At 37.6% G+C, this 24,694-nt stretch overlaps 1 protein-coding gene across 3 annotated transcripts; it reads right to left on the bottom strand.

The window, feature by feature from the left end:
* Positions 1-11,117: 11,117 nt before the first annotated feature.
* Positions 11,118-24,318, bottom strand: SLC25A51 (solute carrier family 25 member 51). Of its 3 annotated transcripts, XM_044657521.1 has the most exons (3): positions 24,237-24,300; positions 23,607-23,668; positions 11,118-13,085 (listed from the first exon to the last, which is right to left on the bottom strand). In XM_044657521.1, exon 3 carries the CDS (start codon positions 13,067-13,069, stop codon positions 12,146-12,148), a length of 924 nt encoding a protein of 307 aa, XP_044513456.1. In that variant the 5' UTR covers positions 13,070-13,085; positions 23,607-23,668; positions 24,237-24,300; the 3' UTR covers positions 11,118-12,145. The 3 variants fall into 3 exon arrangements, with proteins under 3 accessions (XP_044513456.1, XP_044513457.1, XP_044513458.1); XM_044657522.1 differs by lacking the exon at positions 23,607-23,668 and having other exon boundaries at positions 24,237-24,318; XM_044657523.1 differs by lacking the exons at positions 23,607-23,668; positions 24,237-24,300 and adding an exon at positions 19,273-19,345.
* Positions 24,319-24,694: the final 376 nt, after the last annotated feature.

Below are 24,694 nucleotides of genomic sequence, written 5' to 3'. Positions count from 1 at the left end.
CAGACTAGATATTAATCGCACCCTTAAGACAGAAAACTTTAAGCCATTATCTTACCAACAATATATCTGTTTAGATACTGCTAGGTAAATTTTTTGTAGCATATCTTTAAAACACTAAATGCCATTGTGATGCATCATAAAAACTTGTGACTTTATCTCGCTTTCCTTAGTTATAAAAATGTTATGAATGGCATAAAAAGTAATGCATCAATGCTTTCTTGGGAGATTTCCAAAGGGATTGTAAGACAATTGAAAAAGTCAGTTTTGTTTTACTTCTGTTTGTACACAGCAGATATAACTATAAAAATAATCTGAAGCCTGAAAATTTCATCCAAGTATTATATATTAAATAATATATATTAATCTAGTCACAAATTGCTTCTAAGAAAGGGAGGCAGAAAATGTAATTTTTTTCATTTAGATTCCTTAATTGATTTTTTTTAACCCTTTATTAGTATCAATACTCAGTACTGGTTTAAGGCAGAATAGTAAGGGATAGGCATTTGGGGTTAAGTGACTTGTCCAACTGAGAGGTTTCTTGAGGCTAGATCTGAACCCAGAACCTCTTGTCTCTAGACCTGGCTCCACCTAACTGCCCCTCATTTTAAACTGTCATTTTAATGGCAAAAAATTGCATTAGACTTATGATTTGCTTCCTTTTTGTATTTATATAATTATCAGCCTATTTATCCATTTATTTATTTATTTGTTTGTTTGTCCTGCAAAAGTTCAGCCCTCCTTAGGCAGCCTGTGGTCCCCTTACTCCAGAGGGCCAAACTTAGTATGGATACCAGATCAGCTTAGCCTAGTCCAAATTACTTCTACAGATTATGCTTACTGATATTTCTTATTTACTTTTTGAGCTCATTATGACTCTTAGCACTTTAAAAAAAAAACCCAAATCCTTTTCAGATGTCAGGTCCTGCAAAATAACAGTTCGAAACACGGCACGGACAAGTTAGTACATCTTTTGTGAAACTTGGGATTTGCAAAGTTTCCTAGAAAAAAATCAGTTTTGGTAATTAAAATAGCACTTAAGGTTTTAATGAATAGATTTTATATGGATTTGAACTTTATTATAACTGGAAAATATGAAGTATTTATATTAGAAGTTAGTGAAAAGCTGGAAGGCAAGGCCTAAGGCCCTCCTTGTGAATTTTGCCATGTTCATATTTATAGCATGGAAATAAGAGGCAACTGAATATTTGGTTAAATTCTACCTCATAACATTAATTCTACCTCATTCTTCACTGAAATGAAACATGGATTTTTAGTTTTTAACCCAAGCATGCACTTTTACCCCAGAAGAAACCAGTAGACTATTAGCAATAGTTTAGTGATGTACATACGTAGTATTTCTAGTTGATTTTCTGATCATTTACTGGTTTATTCACTAAATCATTCTTTGGATTATGTGATCCACCTTTTTGAATAATTCACATTTCCATAGTACTTTTAAGCTTACAAAACACTTCTTACAAGCCTGAGTTGGGTAGTTCAAGTATTATTTTCACATTACAGATAAAGAAACAGGTCTGAAGAGGATAAGGAACTGGCTCAGGGTCATGCTAGGGCAGTGATGGCAAACTTTTAGCGACTGAGTTCCCAAACTGCAGCTTTCATGCCACATGCGAGCTACCCCTTACCCCAGACAGGGGAGAGAGGAAGCACTCCCATTGGGTTGCTGCGAAGAGGGGTGGGACATGTGAGAAATATCCTGTGGAGAGGAGGAGGGGAGCAACCCTTTCGGCATGCTCTGGCACACATGCCATAGGTTTACCAGCACAGCTCTAGGGTATAGGTCACAGAGAGGCATAGTTTTCTAACTCATTCAAGTGGCTATATTTGTATATACTAAAGTGAAATTTTTATATTTATTTTCAATAAACATGATGGGCAGCTAGGAAGCACAGGGAATAGAAGTGCTGGGCCTAGAGTCAGGAAGACTTATCTTCCCTAGTTCAAATCTGCCCTCAGACACTTAACTATGTGACCCTGGGCAAGTCACTTAATCCTGTCTGTGTGAGCTGGGGATGGAAATGCCAAAGCACTCCAATATTTGCCAAGAAAAACTTCAAATGGGGTTACAAGAGTTGGACCAACTGGAATAACTGAAGAACAAGAAAACATGATTTGATTAGGACTCTAACCACATTACAAAAAAGTTTGGAACTCCATTGTGGAATATGGTTAAGGACCAAGCAAAGTTGGTTTTGTTTTGCTTTTTCAAATAGCTGGAGACCTTATTTTTCATTAGGTTTTTTGTGTTGTTTGTTGTTGGTTTTTTGTGGGGGAGGGTAGTGGCAGTTCTGGGGAAGATTAAAGAATGGTTAATGGAGTGGAAGTTCATGTGCCCTTAAAGCTATGACTTTATATTAGACTCCAAAAGAAAGTTGAATTTAATGTCTGTATAGGTTGAAGTCTCCTAGGATATGTATGCTAAGAATAATTTGCCACCCATCAACAATAAAGGGAATCTAGACACTAGCAATTAAAATATTAATTGGCTAGGGAAAAATGGCTATAAAAATTAAGTGAGCAAGACTGAAAATGACAACCCCACAATTGTTTTAATAAGTTAGTGCTGGTTTGGGCACATCTAACGTAAGAGAAAATCATCCCCAATTGCTTTTTGTTGCTACTCTGAGACAAAGGATTGAGATTGTATTTCTGGTATTAAGTTTAACACGAGAGCCATTAAGCTACTGAATCATTAACAAGTTATGGCCCATATGTCTTTGAATATAAAATATCCTGGGAAGTTGTCACTTAAAATCCTAAAATATTGCTATCTTGAAAGACAATCTTGAACCCAAATAATTCTTTAGTTTAAAAGCTAAAGTGGTTTGAATCACTACAGTTACTCTTAGTGTTGAGATGAATAGTGTTCTTTCACAGGATTTTTGACATTAGTAAGAACTCATATTAGCCAGTTGGTTACAGACATAAAATTGGGACCAGGGTACAGACACAATCTCCTTTTTTTTTTTTTGTTCTTTTAAAACTTACTAAAATATTCTGATACCAACTATCTATTATGTATCTTACAGATTCATTGGTATCTTCCTGTCTTATTGTCTTCATAAATTTGTTGTTGCTGAAAAAAAACAACTCACTCTTTGGTGATTGAAGTCTCATAATTTGGATTGGTCCTCGAACAACAAACATCAGTGGGCCAGACCCAAAGCCTTTCCAATTTGACAGGACCTATCAGAGCCTTATGTTTTCTTGGTTCTGACTTTAAGAGCATAAGGTCCCTTCCATACCACTCTAAAGCATGTGATCAGTGGAATATGAATAGTGGATTATTCAGATTTAGGGTGCCCTCTTGTACCTATTTGTACCTCGGTGATCTTCAACTTCCAGTTCTTCAGAACTTGTTCATACTTGTTAAGTCCGGTAGATATGAAAGTTATTCCTTGAGTTAAAAATGTCAGTTTTCAACAATGTGTTCATCTGTTCTCACAAATGACACCTTATCAGAGGTATTTCTTTACTGTTTAATTTTCTCAGATTTCTATTAATTCCCTGTATCAGCTTAACTAGTAAGGCCACATCATTTTAATTAATTTTCTCTCAGGTCTAAAGTGTTCCTCAGGCACCTTTGCTCCTTTAAGGCCTCTGCTGAAACCAAACGTTTAAGTAAAATATTTTGACAACATACTTTTATAAAAGTGCAGATACAAATGACTTGTTTTTGTATTCCTCAGTCACTACCCATCTCATTTCTGCTTGAAGCTACAAGTTAAAAAACAAAAACCAACAGCCAGAGAAGCAGAGGTATTGACCTTAACCTTGAAAATATTCAATCTGCAGTTTTGGGGAGGGATATAATAGGGAAAATAAGTTTCCAGATTTTGCAAATAAGTCAACCTAGCAACATGTTAAAACTGCATACTTGCAGGCAGCTGGGTAGCTTAGTGGAGTGAGAGTCAGGCCTAGAGACAGGAGGTCCTAGGTTCAAACCCGGCCTCAGCCACTTCCCAGCTGTGTGACCCTGGGCAAGTCACTTGACCCCCAATGCCCACCCTTACCAATCTTCCACCTATGAGACAATATACCGAAGTACAAGGGTTTAAAAAAAAATGTAAAAAAAAAACAAAAAAAAAAAAACTGCATACTTGAGTACCTTAGATAACAGGTATTAGAAATCTCATCTATAGTAAAAAGCAGTCTAAATTTCCCTTCTTTTTGTATTAAGTTAAAATTACTTTCAAGGCTATTGTTTTCATGTTTGAACTGCATTTTTTCCACTCATGCTTATTAGGAACTACCTAAAAATGTCTTTAAATCTACTTCACTATGTATGATACCAGTCAGAATGCTGTAACACCGGCCATCTATCCTTCCTTGCCCTTCTGTTCTAAACATATTTTCAGAGAATAAGAATGGGGACTAAGCAAGGAAAGGAGGCTGTAAATGAAGTTTGAAAACCTAAGCAATCTACTTTGCTGGTTCTTTGTTACCTAAGAAAACAGTGAAACACCTTAATTCTCAAAATCCCTGACAATGAGCCAGTTCATCCACTTATGTCAACCCAAATCAACTACAAGCATTTGTTTGTGCATTCTCTAGCACAGGCGGAAGCAGGGAGGATACAGCATCATCTTTGGCACAAAAAAGGTCTAGTGCTGAAACAGAACATTTGAATAGCAACCATTTGCCTTTCATCCCAGGACATAAGGCCTTACAGAGATGCTATGCCCACAAACTAAGATGAAAAATGAATAACCGTTACAGCGTTGCTTAGAGTGCTGAAAGACTTAGCTTTAAAGTAAAAATACTTTAAAGAATATTTTCTCCTCCTAAGTTTGAAGATACATTGTTTGTTCATAACCTAAGAAGGAATCTCCTTTTAAACACCCAGATGAGTGGGCATAGGCCTGAGGTGATGGAAAATACACTTTCTTAAAGTTAGCCCATTCTACTTTAACAGCTCAAAGCCCCCAAATTTCTTCAAACGCTTACTGGTTGCTCCTCTACAAAGTTCTGCCCCACTGGGACCAAACAAAAATAAATCTATTCCCTTTTCCACATTCTATCCTTTCCATACTTGAAACTATCAACTCTGCTCCTTTCCCCCCAGTCTTCTCTTTCTCAACATTTCCAGTAATAATCTTCTTTGGTTATTATTTAATGTTGTCACTATATCCTAATTTCCCTTCTTTGGATACACTTCAGATTGTCAGTGTCCTTCTAAAATTCATTGCTTAGAACTGTACTACAGTAGTATTCTCATCTTATTCTGAAGAACATATTCGTATAAACTCAATTTTATGACTGCATTAGATTTCTGTTTGTGATTCCACATCATACCACTTGCTCCAGTTAGGCTTGCAGTCAATAAAATCTCTAGGTATTTTTTTCACATGAACTAGTGGTGTCTAGCCTCACCTTCCCCAATTTGTGAAAGTGATAAAAACTCTTTATTAGTGTAGTATTCACTTTGATGGCTCAATAATCTCATTATTGGGTATTCCTTTTTTACAATCCAACTTGTCTATGCCTGCATATTCTATGTGACTGGTCCATCTCCATTGTGGGCCTTCAGCTTGACAATGTCATCTACTGTCTTTGCTCTTGCTACATGACGGGCATATATTATTCCTTGCCATGTATTTGTCCAATAACATCTCTTATACCTCTCCGCATAATTCATTGTTGGTGTGTTGCTGCTTGCTAATGCTTCCTGTGTTCCTCTTTGTTACTCTCAGTGACCTTCAGCTTTCAGTTCTTAAGAACTTGGTCATACAGTATCACCAGGAGAATATTGTTTACAAAAATGGGCCTTTGTTTCAGCAAGAAGCCTGAGTCATTGAATAAAGCATCTTGCAATTTCTCAAATACAAGCAAGCCTGCATTGCTCTTGTTCAACTATAGACCCAGCAAATGGTCTATCCAATTGCAGTGTCTGACTAAGATAAATAGACCAACTCTGTCCTATCCATCCATCTGTACAATCATCCTTGATCCATTTGGTTTTTTCTTGCCTTTAAAAAAGTGGCATTTTCCTGTACTGAATCAAATGCTTTTTATAATCAATAAACAGTAAGCGCAATGGGCTCTTTGTAATCTTTGCACCTGTGAATCATGTGGTCATTCTCATTAGGAACAGTTTACAAGTCTTCCTGTTCCTTTCTCAAACCTGAGTCAAGGATGCTGCAATATGTATGCAGATTATCCTCATAATTTTTGTAGTTTGAAAAGTGGTTATGTGAGTAATTAGTAATTTTGGTCACCTTTTTTTGTTAATAATCTTCTAACATTTAAAGATTAAACTTTTAAGATTCGCAAAATGCTTTACAAAAATCATTTGATCCTCCCAACAATCTTGAAAGATAGGGTTCTATTATCCCCATTTTATAAATGAGGAAACTGAGGCAACCAGTGGTTAAGTAGTTTGCCCAGGGTGTCTTATACTTTAGAGTGAGGCTAGATTTGAACGTGGGTCTGACACCAGGCCCAGAACTCTATTGCAACACCTACATGCCTCTCTAGTCAGGATAAATATCTTTTCCAAGCCATTTTCATGAATCTTGATACTTAACATCTTTATGTTTGCCTCAAGCACAGACACTCCCCCCCCCCAAATATGGCTTAGTCTAGAATCTAGATGATCATTATCCTTGTTTTCTTCAGTGTCACTTCCATTTTATGTATCCCTATTAAGATTCACATTACTTTCAGCCCACTATGCCAGCATATGGTCACCTTTTTAGATCCTTAGTATGCCATTCAGAATATTCCTCCCAATTTTTTGTCATCTGCAAATTTGAAAAGAATGCCTTCAGGCAGCTGGGTGGTACAGTCCACTCCATCTTTTCCACACTTTTCTATCCACTTTTGTTCAGTTGTGAGTCTCAGGGGTTGGCACAGGAGGTATAAAAGAACCTAAGAAAAAAAATATCCTGTAAATTCTCATTCTGGCTTCATCATCTCAAGTCAATAGGTATCTTATAGCATAAAGGTCAGTTCATTCTTTTACAGAGATCAGAAAGATCTCAAGTACCAGATTAACCAGATTCCTCAAGGAACTTTAAAATATGAAGTGATCATGTTTACTAGTAATTTTCTTGGGCATGCGTTTTCACTTTATGGAAAACTATTATCAGATTAAAATTAATCCTTTTTATACTGACTTCCTTGCAGTGCAAAGTCAGATAATATCTGGAAAAAAAACCCAACTTTTTTTTGTTTACATTTTTTTGATTCTAAAACTTTTGTTGGACATTGGGAATGTATGTAAGCACTTTTCCAACTGTATGATATGATATATCCCACCCTTCATCAGAGATATATCCTTCATGCCTAGGAAAATGACTTGACACCCCAATTTGGATAAACCTTGGCTACCTTATTTCTTTGACTTTATGCCTGCTAAGATAGCTGAGCTAAAAATGTCATTCTATCAGTAGGTGCTGCTACTTAACATGTGTTCAAATACAAGGTTTTTCATTACATAAAATAATACTCTACTTTGTTAATTCTCTAAGCTTTCTTAGTTAAATAATTCTTAAAACAAGAATTAACTTAATTGCTTCAAAAAGTATTGCTACATAAAAATCACTTACATAGCAACTTCAAATGTCAACATTTAATGCCAATTAATACTCATAAAAGCCTGCTAGTTTATGAGATACCTTTTCATTTCCAACATGACAAGACTGAACTGCACTGATGACATTAGTACATTATTATAAAGCAGTTTCTGACAAACAGGTGTTCTCTAGATTTTCATCCTTTTGTCTGGAATATGTCAAATTCACTGGTTCAGCCAATCCAGTCATATCAGAAGGACTAGGTCCATGCAGCTGTTAATAAATTATCATCTGTTACGGCCTTAAAACATCTGAATGGTAAGGACAGGACATCTAGCAACTCTACACCCATTTACTTTATCATTTCCTATAAAGAAAGAGCCAGCAGTTCTCTCTACTTCTATTCAGAACACAGCAAAGAAAAGCTCAGTTTAACATCTGTTGTTGGCTTCTCAGATTTCATACATTAAAGCTTGTGAACTTACTCATTTGAAAATTCCTTAGGTGCTCACAGAGTCAACTTCTAATTATTCTAGAATTGCATTAAACCTGATTATGTGGTTTTCCAGATACTCAGACTGCAGAATGTTAAGTTGACAGTTGAAAACAACAGAGCAGTCAAAAAACAATCAAAAGAGGCAGAACTCAAAAAAGCACAACGGCTGAGGGCTAAAGTGTAGGATTGAATAACAGAACACATATGATTCTGAGCCCTCCAAAGTTAATTCCATTTGCTGCAGCTTCCATATAACTTGAAACAATCTAAAAATTGCATATAATTATGTCAGTTGACCCAGGAAAAAAACAAGTTTAATACAAAGCAGGATGCACTAACCTACAGGAGACCAAATGGGGAATACTGACTTAAATGTATTATATCAAACTGCTAACAGAAAAAATTGGACATTTTAACAGGTTTCACTTAAGCTTATAAAATAATTAAATTAATTGTATTTAAATGAAAACAGGATGTGCTATTTGCCAACTACTTATCTTGGGGTGGGCATTAAGGTAAGAATTTTAAAACAAGATAATTTTAGATTAGAGAAAAATTTCAAGAGTTTAAAAAACATACATAATAACACTTTTCTATTCATCAGAAAACAAATGGAAATACTTTTATTGATGTTAAAAAGCAAAATTAGATTCAAGTGCTTTTTCCATCCCCTTTTACTGAAAATTTTACCTCATGACCGAATACCACATAGTACATACAACAGGTCAGCTATATTGAATCTAATTTTAAAACACATGATTGGGGGCTATCATGAAGCCCAGTTTCCGCCTTTTATACTTCCCTTTCTATTACTCTATGCTGCACTGTAATACAAATATTACTATAGTAATCTAACTTAGGAACTTTACTTTTTCATCCACACAATCCCATTTTACAGAACTGCTTACAACATATATTACATGGTTTGTACAACCTTAGCTACGATGAATGCCGACCATATTAAAAACCCATTTTTCTTGCCACTTATAAATAAGTAAAGAAACAATTGTTAACATACAAAGGCTGTGTTTTACCACACTGAGTGAGGGCACATAGGAACTTCTTATGGCTCTGTAATACAGAGCCATTAAGTTCTTCCTGGAAGCATTAGAAACGAAGAACCACAAAAAGGGGCAGCTAGTAAAGTGCCTGGCCTGAAGTCAGGAAGAGACTCATATTTCTGAATTCAAATATGACTCCAGATACTTCCCAGCTGTATAATCCTACGCAAGTGACTTTCCCCTGTTTGCCTTGGTTTTTTCATCTGTAAAATAAGCTGGAGAAGGAAAAGGCAAATCCTTCCAGTCTCTCTGCCAAGAAAACCCCAAATGGGGTCACAAGTCAGACATGATTAAAACTACTGAACAACAAAAGCACAAAAACACAAAATTGAAAGCACCCCCCCCCCATGTTCACAAATAGACAACACTGTAACACAAAGGCCACTTTTAAAGCTTTTCACCTGGAGTTATTCAATCAACAGTTACCTTTTCAAAAGTTTGGCAGCTAGCCAGTTATACTGAAGTTGAAAATTCAGTGATTAGCACTTCGTGCCTAGCCCATTATGCCTTCCTTTAAAGTCCAAAATAAAGCAGATGGCTAAATGATCCACACAGGTGTCATTCAATCTTTTTTCAAATTTAAGATGTTCTAGTGTGGTGCAAAACCATCTTCATATATCATATATATATATATACATATATATATGCATTATGGCTTTCACATGCTATAGAAAAGTGACAAGAAACTCCAATATAGCATCAGCATCAGAGTTAGGAGCATTAAAAATATTATTTCATGAGCCAAGTTGTTTATTTAAAAAACAAAAAACCAACCCCAACACTTTTTTTTTTTTTGAGAGGGAAAACTAGATATTCTCCCTGTCTTCTAATTTCATTTATAGTGTACAAAAGTGCATAAAAACACAACTTCTCCCATCTGGAGTGTAAACAAAGCACTAAGTCAAGATGGAATAAAGATAATACAGTCATTCAGCAGGCCAATGTACAATGGAAGGCGAAATAATTTACAGTGCATGCATTTGTTAAGTGCAAGTTTTGGGGAATATTTCCAAAGGTTTTGTCTGAAAATGTGACCAGAGTTAATGCCTACCTCATATTTTTTTCCAACATTTAAACTCTGAAAAGTTCCACTCTTATTTGCTCAAATCACCTTAATAAATTATTTATTAAGCTCTAGGTTGCCATACACATATATATTTGGTGATTTGAAAGGTTAACATTTAACCCTGAATAGTGTTCATAATATCTTTAGTTTTAGTTTATAAGATACCCCTTCATTTCCAGCATAACAAAATGGGGCTGCTTTAGGCTGTTAATGCCTGTTATGTAAAGCAATTTTTAAAAATGGTGTTTGCTGGATTCTCATCTCATAGAATTGGTGAGAAATGTCAAATTTAACAGTTCAGCCAGTCACACTGCATGTATGAAAGCATGCTTTCTGGACTTTTCATTAACTAATCCCATGCAACAGTTGGTAAACTGCCACTTGTCAAAGACTTGATGTTAAACAGATTTTCAGATAACTAATATTTGAATATCAAGGACAGGAAATTTAGTTGCTTTACAACATCCATTTAGCATTCCTTAAAAAAAGACAGCATTTCCTTCTAGTTTGCAAAGTCATTGATGTCAAGTATGTCAGATAATTGAAACGAACCTATAGTTAAATAATACTTTGTAGCTCTTTTATAGATAAAATACTTTTCCTGGGATATTTCTGGTTGTAAAACTCTAATTTATGCCAGTCATTTCAACCATGTCATTTCCCTGAAAAAAAAAAAAGTTTTAAGTTCCACTTTTTCAGTAAACGATATTCCCAACTTGTTTAGCTACTAGCTGTCAAGATTTATTTAGCATCAACTGCTAAAATTCCAAAGCCTTACTCAGGAGCTCAAGACTTGGTTGAGTTTTGTGGTTTATGAAGATAAATCTAGAATTTGGGTCCCAACACAAATTTAAGATGTGAATGCAAAAATTACCTAGTATTATGGAAAGCATTTGGAAACCAGAAAAAGCCTTGGCTACCAAATAATGAGCTTTTGCAAAGCTGGGACACATAATGTCACACACAGATGTGAAGATGAAGTTAACAAGTGAACAAAGCTGCTTCTCTTTAATTTAAAGAGGGGAGGAAGAAGGGATATATTTAGTGGAATTTCAACTTACTCAACTATGACTATGTGAGGAAACAACACACTTTTGCAGATGAAGCAATAATTCAACAAAACAGAAATCCACATGAAAATGGAATGAAAATTTTTTCTCAAAAGACAAAGAGATTCAAGTTTCCCCATTTTTGTGATGAAATTTAACTTTAAGCAGGGTAAAACAACATCTAAAGCTCTAAGGGTTCATCATAAATCTTGGATCAATTAAATAGGAAAATTGCATCTAGAAAGGAAAATTTGAAATTTTGACTAATTTAAAGTTGAGTTTTTCAGAAGAGAAAGTTATTTTGTGAATAAGTTGCTCAGTTCCATCACTGTAAATAAAACCTTTGTGACTTAAGAGCAACACAATTTGGTAACTGTACATATTTGGCTTTGTTACATTGAAGGTAAGTAGTTTTAATGAAAAGCCCATACCTAATAGAGCTACTTCTTTTTCTTCTCTATTTTACTTTCTTTCTCTGACCCTCTGAATTCTGAAAACTCACAAAACTTAAAGACCCTAATTCTACAGCTCTAGAGAACAAGCAAGACAATGGAGCACAAAATGCCCGAGAAACCTCAGAACAACACTAGGACCCTTTTCTCCAGCTGTGTTTGGGGCAGTTCAAGTTTTAATATAGATGATTCAAAGAATTTACAGTAAGAAAAAAAAATCACTTCTTGGACTCTGAACCTTTTCATCAACACTGATGGTAATTAATGATACCAAAAGCCTAACCTTATTGTCAAAAATAATTTAACTTTCCTGCCCATAAACTTTTATGCTCATTTCTAGCCCAAAGAAAAATTATTTTGCCCACATTTCATTTTGCTGTTTGACTTATGACACTGTCTAGTATTTAGCCTATTAAAAATCAGAATGTAATTTGTCTTCTTAGTTCTACTGAGCTTATTATTGGGATTTATTGAAGACATCTTTCATAAAAGCCTTAACAAGAATTCATAAGTTGCATTTATTATGCCCCAGGATAGGAGGGATCGATGGTAATTCAAATGGGCGCCTCTGAAAAGATGTGTCAATTTCCCATTACGCTCTACCCAGATTTTTCCAAAAACTTGGGAGAAAGATTGGAATTCCCCACCAATTTGTGACTGCATTCTAGTTTTTACAACATTCAGTGGGAAAAAAAAGAATCCCAACATGGCACCCAATACACCTCCACAGATAAAATCATCAACCAAATGAGCACTATGAGATTTTGCTTCAGGCAAATATTCCTTAATGGGTCCTCGAAGGCCAAAAAACAGTACATTGCTGAGTCCATTACGGAAAAGAATGGGTAGCAAACCTCGATAATATTCTGCAATGCCATAGGATTTCAGTGCCTTGAAAGCATGCAAGGTGTTTGTAAATTTATCATTATTCTTCTGGTCTTGCAGTAATGTCTGTACACGTTCCAGTGGTGTAAGAAGGGCCTCTGTTGTTCCAGCCAAAACAGCTGCTACACTTCGAGTCACAATTTCAGGAGAACTAATAACATGCTTGCCGAGAATAGAAGAGAAATCTTCATAGAGACCAAACATAAGTGCTAATGTTGTAGTTTTCTGCATTAATGGAGGCAGAATTCCTCTGTACAAATTTCGCAATCCATCTTTCTTTAACTGAAGTATAGCATCTCGGGTTCTGAGTCCATATAGCTGTTGCCGAAAAAGGACTTTCTGAATGGGAAATGTGACTGCTATATTGCTAAAGGCTGCACAGCATCCGCAAAGGTAATGCTTAAACTCATTAACATTTACATTGTGTGATGTATCTTGATTTGAAGATGGTGACAGGTTTTTTCGCCTCTTTTCATGGGCTTCTGAATCCATCACACAATGCAGAAGGTCCTTTTTCTTCATGTGGGAATTTTTTTTCCTACAAAAGATATGACATGTGAGTAAGCTTGTAAGTATGTGTTGATCCACAAATCTTTTCTCAGAATTAAAACTATTTGCCAAATTTGTGACTTTTCAATTTGCTCCCTTAGTCTATCACATTTCCTAATATATCAAATAGACTGAAAAACCAGATGCCTAGAACTAGAGTTGAGCATAACTATTAGTACTCAAAAGGTGAGATTTTTGTTCCAATGATTTTAAATACTACAGAAAACAAGCCACATCTATACTGTCAATATACCAGAAGACCCAAGGAAGCTGCAGTTGGAATGGAAGGATGGCTCACTAGTTCTAAGAATGAAAGAAATGAGTTGCTTCGAATAAGAAACATAATTACTCATTGCAATTACTGCAAAAAAGACCAAGTCATGGACAGCTTATTTATATATTAGCATCTATTCTATAGAATGAAGAGTTAGAAGAATCCTATTAAGAACGTGATCAGGAGGTGGCTCTGTGGCCTAGAAATGGGAGGTCCTGATTTCAAATTTGACCTCAGATACTTCCTACCAGTGTGTCCCAGGGCAAGTCACTCAACCCCCATTGCCTAGCCCAATGTTGGTGAACCTATGGCATGTGTGCTGGAGTGTGCCAGAGGGAGATGTATGTGCTTGAGGACATTCCTTACTTCACCTGCCCCTATATCCAGCAGCCCAATGGGAATGCTTCCTCCCTCCCATCTGGGGTAATCACAGGTATCACATATGCATGTGAGAGTTGCATTTTGGGCACGGCCTCTAAAAAGTTTACTGCCACTGGCCTAGTCCTTATTACTCTTCTGTCTTGGAACCAATACTTAGCATTGATTCTAAAACTAAAGATCAGAGTTTAAAAACAAACAAGCAAAAAACCTGATCAGATCCTCCAAAAATTGACATTAACTTTAATGTGAAGATGGGTCCAGAGTAGAAGGGTAGAAAAGGCAAAAGTCTCAGACTACCCAGAAATTTCACTCCTATATAATTATGCATACTTTAAGAGGTTGGGAAGGTGCTAGACACTGAAAGCCAAATACCATAAATAAAACTTATCTTAAATAGAAAACTGGTCATCAAATTAGGAATTATTTCTGTATTATTAGACTATGAACCAGTCAGAGCAAAGATCAAAATTAAATTCAAAAGAGGGCCAACTGCTTTGAATGGCTATTGGTCTCATTGAGGAGGCCTTATCATTATTCTGGAATTCAAAAGCATCTGCAAGACTTCACTATTTAGAGGGAATCACTCCAATTTCAATTCTATGTTGGAACATTCTTAATTGCAAATACCTTAAGTTTAAGTCACCTTATTTTATGCCTGGGGCTTGATAACTAAGCAAAGGTATCTAAGAAGTTGCACCTAATCAATAATCTTATATGACCTCAACATATGAATGGAAGGCATACTTAGTTTCTCAACCAACTTTGTTTTTACTGAGTAATTATGGATATTTCCATTTTGCCTCAAAATGGCTAAACTAATTTCCCCTCAAAATATTTTGATTTCTATGCTAGTTCTCAATTTAGTTTTACTAACAGTTGAAAGTCTTATTTCTAGATGGAAGAGTACTACAAATCATGAAAAAAAAAATTTTTTATTCATAGCTTTTGTTTTTACATTGCAAAAAACTTCTGGTATCCTTCTTCTTTCCCTCTTACAGTCATCCTATATAACAAAGAATATCTTTTAAGACCTCCCCCAAACTCCAAAGAGCAAAACTGATCAGTATACTCAAAAAAGGCTGAAAATGGTGTATTGGGTGGCCCCTCCAAGTTTCCTTTCAAAATTTATTTTTTGCAATATTTTAAAATAATTAAGTTTTTCACATTTGGATGTTTTTCTTCAGTGAAGCAGAGGTTCCATTTAGTGGTCCCTGATCTTTTCTTTTAAACAACTGGAACACTAGTGGCATTATTAATGGCTTTCTGGGCAGCTTCATCAGCCTTAGAATGGGGAGACTTGGGAGACTCAAGCATTTGAAGCAGCTCAGAATTGTCAGTTTCTAACATCCCAGTGATTTTACCAGCTAGAGAAAAAATACATGCCTTGAAGGAGTAGAAACAGCTATGTACCCAACATCTGCTTTTGCTCTTTCACATGAATGAAAGCTGCTACATGGTAACTTGTAGGGTCCATAAAGATTGTTGAGGATGGTGAACACTTCCAGCACACTTATATTGTGGAACTATGCAGGCAGCATGAGTGGTTGCTTCAGCTTTGAGATGTGGACCAATCATACTTTTATACTTAAGGCAAGTTCAAACTTGCCAAAGACTGGTCCTTAAGTATTAAATCATCCATGTCCTTGATAAAATTTTTTTGATGTAAACATTAGTGAACTCTTACTCTAGCTCTAAGTTCTGTTTCTCTTTCTTTATGGGATTTAAATCAACCAACAAAGACTGTGATTCTGAGAAGATGCCATTCACCCATTCATTTTTTCCAGTAGCTTTCTTCTTGTCTCTGTACAAATCCACAGCCTTTCAACCCATTTTCATCATATGCCACCTTACAAGAAAGGATGTTTCCAAATGCAGAAAATGGGGCAAGATCAAGATGGTGGCTTAGTAGCAGTAAATCTTCTCAAACCAAAAGCAGAAAATATATCATGGAGTGTCTTATCAATGAATTTATCCAAATTTTTGATGAATATATTGACCACACAATTTTTAATGGGGTGATGGATCATACTGGAGAGCACATGATTCAGACTAGCTTGCCTTTAATGACATCAAAAATTCATTGTATCTAATGCATGTTCACTGTCTGCTGGCTATCAACTTCGTAGGTGAAGCCTAGGCAGTGGCTGATGATCATGTCCCTGAAGATCCAGTTGGAGAGGATGGGCCCTGCTCTAGGCTAAACTTCTCACAGAGCACACTGCCTGGGTCACAATGAGGTGTAGATGCCCCACACAGGGCAAGACCACAGGATAGCTCTGTCAGAGCTATTTGCCCAAAGAAGGCAGTTTTAAAATCATTAAGACCATCATATGTTTTGAGTAAGACACTTATTAAGAAAACTGATGATACTAAGAAATGGACATGTGCCACAGTGGTAAAAACCCTGATTTATAGTCGAGGAGTTCAGCTCTGGTACCTAGAAGCTATTTGGGGAAGCTAGGTGATGCAGGGGACAGGAAGACTTATCTTCCTGGGTTCAAATATGGCCTCAAACATTTATTGGGTGAACCTGGGCAAGTCACTTAACCGTGTTTGCCTCAGTTTCCTCACTTGTAAAATGAGCTGAAGGAAATGGCAAAATCATTCTAACTCTACCAAGAAAACCCTAAATAGGGTCACAAAGAGTTGAACACAACTAAACAACTTGTATGAGTCATTTCATCTTTCTATGCCTCTTTTTTTCTCATCTATAAAATGGAAGGGCTGGGGAGAAGAAACTAGATCTCTGTTCTCTTTCAGTTTTAAACCTTTGGACCTAAAATATTAATGAAGCATTTTCCTTACAGTCTTTACAAGATGGCAGATCCAGTGGAATAGTTAAGGGTGTTTTATATATAGTACTTTATTGCAAAATTTGGGTTATCTATCCACTCTGCCACCTGGCTACCCTTCCTATGGCATATTATTAGTACCAATTTCTTTGGTTTACAGAGAATATTTTTTACAATCACTGATGAAACTAACTTACTTTAATTTTTAAAGCTCATATCTTAGCACATACTGACCTGGCACACACACAAAAAGCTCAATTCTTTCTTTTTTGCTCATCAGTCCAACCTATATGGACTGCAAAATATTAACAATCTTGATGTCCTTCTTTTACCCTTCTGCAGTATTTGTCATATAAAATCAAAACACAAATCCTTTGATCCTCTTATCCCACATTCTCATATTATTTCTCTGATGCTCTCAATCTTGGCCTCCTTTATTGGTTTCTTTTGATCCATTTGCCTACCAAGTGTGGGACAATCACCTCAATGTTTTGTCACTGGCTCTTTTTACTCTACTCTCTTGGTAATGTCACTTACTTCCATGTCTTTGTGCAGATAATTCCTACATCTCTCTCTATAACATCTCTTCTTTAATCCAGGTCTACATCAATAACTGTTGGCTAGGCCCCTCTACTTGAATTCTCACTGGTCCTGTCAACAAATAACAATGACTTCACTCGCCTTGCCCCTTTCCTACCACAAAACCATGTTCCCCTTAATTTTCCTATTTTGATTTATCTGACCCGTATCCTTTTTCATCCTTCAAGCTTCTTCAGTTTGACTGTTGTTCTCAATAAAATCTCACAACTATCTAGCAATCACTTACTAGGTACCTACTTCAAGTAAGTACCTATTATGTGTCAGACATTATGCTAAGGAAGCAAAGAAAAAAAGTGAAATAAGTAGTCCCTAACCTTAAGGAGCTAAAAGAAAAGAGACTGGGGGTGGGAAAATCAAGAAAAGATTCATGTATGAGGTAGCACTTAAACTGAATGTTCATAGGACTAGGGATTCCAAAAGAAGGTCAGAAGGAAGAAATTCCAAGTACAGTCCCTTGTTCTTGATTTGATACTTATTGTCACGTGTGGGTAACTCATCTCCCCTCCCTACTGAGGGAGGTGGGGATGATATAATCTAGATGCCTAGGGTAAGTAGAGTTTTGACTATGAATGGGCTAGAGCTAATTCCATTTACATAGTAGGAAGAGCCTAGATTGTGTTGGGGAAGGCATGGCACATGTGCCTTGCCATGCTGGAGGGGGCTTCTCCCTTCTCCACCCACTCCTGAGGACAATTTTCACATGCACCACCCTTTTGCCCAACAGCCCAAAGTAAGTACTGCTTCCCTCTGCTCTCTGGGGAAATGCAGGGGGCTCACAGGCAGCATGAGGGTGCAGTTTGGGCATGGGATCTCTAAAAGGTTTGCCATCACTGGCCTAGATTATAAAAAGCTTCATATGCCAAAGGATTTTATATTTGATCCTAAGGATAACAAGGAACTTGGGTGGTAGGACAACATGGGCAGAATTCCATCCTTTCCATTCTTATGAGACTACTCCCTGCCCCAGATTCTCCTAGCTACCCAATCTTAAATGAACTACTTCAAGGTCCAGTTTAATAACACCACCTAGACCAGTGATGGGCAAACTTTTGAGCTCAGTGTGTCAAAATTTGCCAAAAAAAAACAAGAATAACTAGGGTGGTGTGTCATTTAGAGAAAAAAAAAACATAATTTCATGATATTTATAGTTTAAATAACAAAAACATAATTGTAATATATAACTATTTAATAAACCAAAATAGGTAAATTAATACAGGTAGAATTGTCATCTATAGTGCACAGAGTGTCTACATTACACTACAGCAAATGTTTCATCCTCAGCACGTGGCCCCATACTTCTCTGTATGTGGCCGTGTGTCATCGAAAATGGCTACGTGTGTCAGTGCTGACATGTGTGTCATAGGTTGGCCATCACTGACCTAGACAAAACTTTCTCTAATACCCTCTAACTGCCAAAAAAGCACTGCTTGAAAAGATTTTATACAGATTAGTATTTTGCCTTTTACTGACATAATTTATGATCAAGAAAAATCAAATTTAAGCCTACCACTGTATAAAATAAAAATTAGACTGGCGAGGTGGGGAAGGAGGAAAGCACCTGAACTTATGATTTCATAGATGTAGGAAAGAACCTCAGACTTAATCTTTACAAAGTAGAAGCAGCTGGGAGCACAGCAGATAGAATGCCAAACCTGGAGTTCATGAAGAAGTGAGTTCAAATTTAGTCTCAGGTACTTACTAGCTGTATGTCCCAGGAAAGTCACTTAATTTCTGTTTAACTCAGTTTCCTCAAATGTACACCCTACAGATGTGTCAAAAAGTACTTGTTTCATGGTACCTGGTAGAAATTAGGTTTAGGGTTATAGTAGGCTAAATATAAATGCAAATTACTTCTTTTCCCTTTTCACCCATCCACCCTCCCTCACTTATTCAAGAGTTGCCTGAAGGCCCTAAGAGGTTAAGACAGACTAGCCAGGTTCAAATCATAAATGGAAATAAATGCAAATGCTTAAGCTTAAACTTCTTATATCCCCTCAAAGGACAAAGATAACAAAAGAAAGGGGTTGTGGAAAGATGGGTACACTAATGTATTATTTGTGAAGTTGTGAATTTATACACATATTTTTGGAAAGCAATTTGGAATTATGTAAATAAAGAGCCTAAAATACCTTTTGACTCAGATTCCATTGTTAGGCATATACCCCATATATATATACTACAAAATATAGCAGCATGGAGCAGCTAGGTGGCTCAGTGGATTGAGAGCCAGGCCTCAAAACAGAAGATCCTAGGTTCGAATCTGACCTCACATGGTATTGATCCTAAGAGAGAAAGTAAAGGTTTTAGGGGAAAAAAATATATAGCAGCAAACTGGAAAAAAAGTACATTATATGCCCATCTACTAGGGAATGCCTAAATAAACTGTGGTACATAAATGTAATGGAATATTACTATATCCTAAGAAAAAACATTGAATGATTAATAGAGAAGCATGGAAAAATGTACTAGTTTGAACTCATGCAAAGTGAAGTAATTAGAAGAAGCAAGAAAATAATATGCATGCTGATTATAATACTGTTAATAGAACTAACAGCCATCATAAAACAATCTAAGATGAATGTTGTAAAATTACAAAGAACATGCTAGATCTCAGAAAAAATATGAAAAGACACTATTCTCCACTATTTTCCAAAGGTGAAGAGATGACAGATGTAGTCTTCTTCATATACTGTTAGATATATGGGTCTCTTACATATACTGTCAGATTTTTTTCAATAAATTGGTTTTGCTGAGGAGGTTTTTCTCATTCTTTGTAATATGACATGGCTTTCTGTGGAGGTGTGGAGAGGGAAGAAGTGGTAGTAGAGCAGCAGCAGGGAAACAGGAAGAAACTTAGGCTATATGAAAACAAAAGACATTATTAATAATATTTTTTTAAAAAGAAAAAACTTATCTAAGGTTGTGGTGGAGGAGACTTTAACCTAAGACATCAAGATAAGGAGACAGGTTCTATCCTTTATTCTATGCTGCTTTTCACCACAAATGTGGAAAATAAATTAAAAATAAAATCCAAAGCTTGAGAAAGGGGCTCTATTTGGTCTAGGTTAAAAAACAAAACAAAAACAAAACTACTGAGGAAAAGATAATACTGGGTGACATCCAAAAATAAAAACCTTCCACATGAATTTATCCTCTAATCAGTGCATTGCCTAGATAAAGAGCTCAATGTTAGTGGAATATTTAATACTTTAAAACAAAGACAGAATTTGGCAGTTTCACAAAAGTGTAAATGGTTATTGTGTACATAGTTCCTCAGACGTCAAAAAATTGAAACTCGGGAGCCAGAGAATTCAAATTCTGTAAAACTCAAACACAGCCTATATAGATTCAAAAATTTGATCTGGTAAAAAACATTTAGGAATAGAATGTACAATACTAGATGTGAAGTGCTCAAGATTATGCATACTGATCAGCAAAATGGTCATTATCCACGGGTCTATGAAATTCTCTTCCAAATATGAGGCATGGATAAGAAATATTTCCAAATAATAATAGAATCCATAAGTATAATCCAAAACACAATACAGTATTATGATGATATTTGACTAGAGGCAGTTAGATGGCACAGTGGATAGAATGCTATGCCAGGAGTCAGGAAGACCCAAGTTCAAATCTAGCCTCAGACATTAACTTTTTTTTTTTTTTAAACCCTTGTACTTCGGTGTATTGTCTCATAGGTGGAAGATTGGTAAGGGTGGGCAATGGGGGTCAAGTGACTTGCCCAGGGTCACACAGCTGGGAAGTGGCTGAGGCCGGGTTTGAACCTAGGACCTCCTGTCTCTAGGCCTGACTCTCACTCCACTGAGCTACCCAGCTGCCCCTCAGACATTAACTTTTGCCTCCGGTCCCTCAAGTATAAAACGGGAATAATAAAAACATCTACTTCCTAGGATATTGTGAGGATCAAATGGGATAATATATGTAAGGCACTTTTTATAGTATCTGCCACATAGTAGATGCTTAATAAATAAAGCTTCCTTCCTCCTCCTTTACTTCCAAGGGATTTGCGCTTGTAGGACCCAACCAGGTATAATAATCATGGTCTCTGAACATAAGGAAATAGATGAAATCAGTGTCTTCAGTAAAATCAAAAGTCTGCACCAGATGCTCTAAGTTTATGATACAATAAAACTGACTTTTGAGCAACCAAACAGGTCCTGAACTTTAGATAACCAATGGTTACGTGCAACTATAGAAAAAAAAAGCAGTCAATAAACCAAATACTAATTAACTCGACTACTGATTAACAGGAATTTATTAACCCTCTCCTTTCTCCTTAACCCCTTATAATCTTCCAATTTCATCAATTCTACTGAAAATGCTCTCTTCAAGGTTACCAAGGACTTTAGCTGCCAAATCCAATGGCCTTTTCTCAATCTTCTTTACAGCCTTTGACATATAATCATTCTCTCTTCTTTTTCTCTGGGTTTTTGGAGCACCTCTCCTGTTTTTCTTTTTTCTTATCTGATCCCTCTTGCCTTGACTTTCCTTTTTGTCAAGGACAACACCATCCTCCCAGTCACTTGGGTTTGCAACCTAGGCATTATCCTCAACCCCTCACTATATCTCAAAGCCACTTGCCCCATTATATCCTAGCTGTTGCCAGTGACTATTGATTTCACCCTTGTAACATCTCTCAAATATGCTCCCTCCTTACACTGCTACCACTCTGGTACAGTTCCTCAACATGTCATAAGTGGATTACTTCAATAGCCTACTGATGGGTCTGCCTGCCTCAAGTCTCTCCCCATTCCAATCCTTTCTCCATTCAGCCATCAAAGCTATTTCCCTAAAGTTGAAGGTCCAACCACATCACCCCCTCCTCACTTAACTCCAGTGGCAAACAATCCCTTCTGGAAGCAAATACAAAAACCTCTGGATATTTCCTTCATAATTTAGCCCCTTCCTTTTTTCAGTCTTCTTACACCTTATTCTCCAACGCATACTCTTCCATCTAATAGTACTGGCCTCCTTTCTGTTTCAGAAACAAAGCACTCCATCTCTCAGTTCTGGGTATTTTCCCTAGCTGTTCCCCATGCTTGGCATGTTCTTCCTCCTCATCTCTACCAACTATCTTCCCTGGCTTCTTTTAAATCCCATTTTCTACAAGAAATGGGATTCCTGACCCCTCTTAATTCCAGTGCCTTCCCTCTCATTTCCTATATATAGCTTGATTTGTATATATTTGTTTGCTTATTCTCTCCTCAATTAGATTGTGAATTCCCCGAGAGCAGGGATTATCCCCAATATTTAACAAGGTGGCTGCTACACAATGGACTCTTTAATATTTACTGACTGGGTTCTAAGTGTCATTAACTCTGCTAAATAAGAGTTACAAAGGAGGACAAAAGTACAAAACAATCCCTGCTCTCAAGGAACTTAATAATCAGGGAGCCAACAGGTAAATCTAAGATACTAGTAACAGGTAGGAAACCCTAGAGAGAAAGCTTCAAGTCTTTTTGTCTGGATCAGACAAAAACTCAGAAGGAAATGATGTAGGTAGGCAATTTTTGTGAATTTTCTTTGGTGGAATGGGGAGGTTAAGTCACAGTGACTTTAAAATACACATCCAAGTGGACATTCAGAAAAATTGCCCAACTTGCCCATTTCCTCTGTGTAGTGTACCAGACATAGTCAGCAGACATGAGTTCTGGTTCTGATACTAACTAGCTATGCCTTGGAGAGGAACTGAGTTCAAATGCCTACCCCCCTCACTTACTATCTTCATGTGGAACAAATCATTTTATCCACAGACACTACTAAGTACTAAGTATTGAATAGACTAGATGACTCCAAGGTCCCAAAAGGATTCCATTTTCTCTGTTTAAAATGAGAGATGAATGAGATATCTCTTAGTACATATAAAATTCTATCATTTCATTATTCCTTTTGGTCAGCTCCCAACAAATACGTTTTTAGGGTAAGGGAAGGAGAATGGTAAAAGTTAAGGGATGGGCTGCAATCTGAGAAAAAACTTATTTCACAATGATTCCATAGTCCTTTTTTAAAGACATCACAAAAAAATTGCTAAAAATTAGTCACTGGAGTCTTTCTGGGAATCCACTGGCTTTTCTAGAATTAAGTCAGAGTCTAGACCCTTAATTTCACTGGTATAAGGGGACTCCCCAATAAGGAACTTTCCTACCAAGGCAGGAGGGAAACTTCTCTGCATTTACAGTTTTCGAATTCCAAGGTTTGGAGAGTTGCCTGGAGCACTCAGATTAAGAAACACTTTAGTAGTCCTGAGTCACACCAGGACAACACGTGTCAGAGAAACTGACTCTGACACACACTTTTTCTAGGATTCTTGCATGGGAGAGGGATGTTCCACCAAATGGGGCCAATCGAAATTCTTCTCAGTAAGGACTACATCCACCTCCCCTCCCCCCCAAAATATACACACATCAAGAGACAATTTGAAAAGGGACCTAATTATTGCGACCTTGAGCCAGGCACTTGACTTCGGCGGCGACCATCGCTTTCCTACTCCGCTGGGTGAGGAGCCTGAGTAACAACAACAGCAGCATTAACAATAACAGGAGGCAGAGCAATGCTAGTAATCACAACAGCATCTAGCATTTACACAAAGCCGGTTAGCCAAGCACGGCAGACCCTTTTAGCTTTTTGTCTGACACTCTTTGATTCTAGGATCCACAGCTGCCACCGCCCACCGCAATTTGCAAAGCGCTAGGCCGGGTGGAGAGTAAGCGGACACGCGAACCCGCGCCCACTCCCACTCCCACTCGAAGCGGTGAGCTGCCTTCTGGGGATCACGCAGCCGCGCCGTGAAAGGGACGTCACGGCGCGGTTTTAGGGCCGGTGGCTCCAGCCTCAAGGGAGCAGTTTGCCAGCATGTTTCTGTAATCCCCGGCCGAGGCTCCAGGCAGGGCCTCGGCCCCGCCCTCCAAGCCCCGCCCGGCCAGGCCCCGCTGCCTATGGGTAGGGGGAGGCCCTTCCCCTACCCACAGCTCGCTACGCCGCGGGCGGGGCACCCGGAAGGGTCGCTGGCCCACCCCTGGGTGGTGACAGGCCATACCCTCCAGCTGACGCCTAGCCAGGTCCTGAGACTCACCCGATGGTTAAAACCCATAGCACCCTGTGTCAGGGCCGTGGGTCCCCTGGCAGGAGGGTGGGCAGGCAGGCCGCTACCGAGGTCAGGGAGAGGCAGGAAAGACAGCGCGCAGGCGCAGAGCACAGAAAACGCGCGGTACGGACCGCCAGCCTCACCCTACCCCGCGACGGGGGCGGAGGAGGTGTCACGTGACACTGTGAGCCGGTGGTTCAGCTTCCTGGCCCGGGTGTGAGGAAGTCACGTGAGATGGGATACCATCTTGCTCCTCTCTGCTCCCCAGGTCGGCTTACTTTATTTGCTCTCTAAACTCTTTCGTTGTGTAATTGCTGTTTTTTTTTGTAGTACTGCTTACTATTCTTTTTTCCCCTTTATCTCTCTTTCTCTTTCCTCCCACCCCCTACAGGCTTCTTGGGCTTGTAAATTAGCATATGTGCATTTTGTACCTTCTAGGAATTCCT

The sequence above is a fragment of the Gracilinanus agilis genome, chromosome 1, assembly GCF_016433145.1.
Source record: "Gracilinanus agilis isolate LMUSP501 chromosome 1, AgileGrace, whole genome shotgun sequence".
In the NCBI taxonomy this organism is placed as follows: Eukaryota; Metazoa; Chordata; class Mammalia; order Didelphimorphia; family Didelphidae; genus Gracilinanus; species Gracilinanus agilis.
This window is presented reverse-complemented; position numbering and strand designations above follow the sequence as displayed.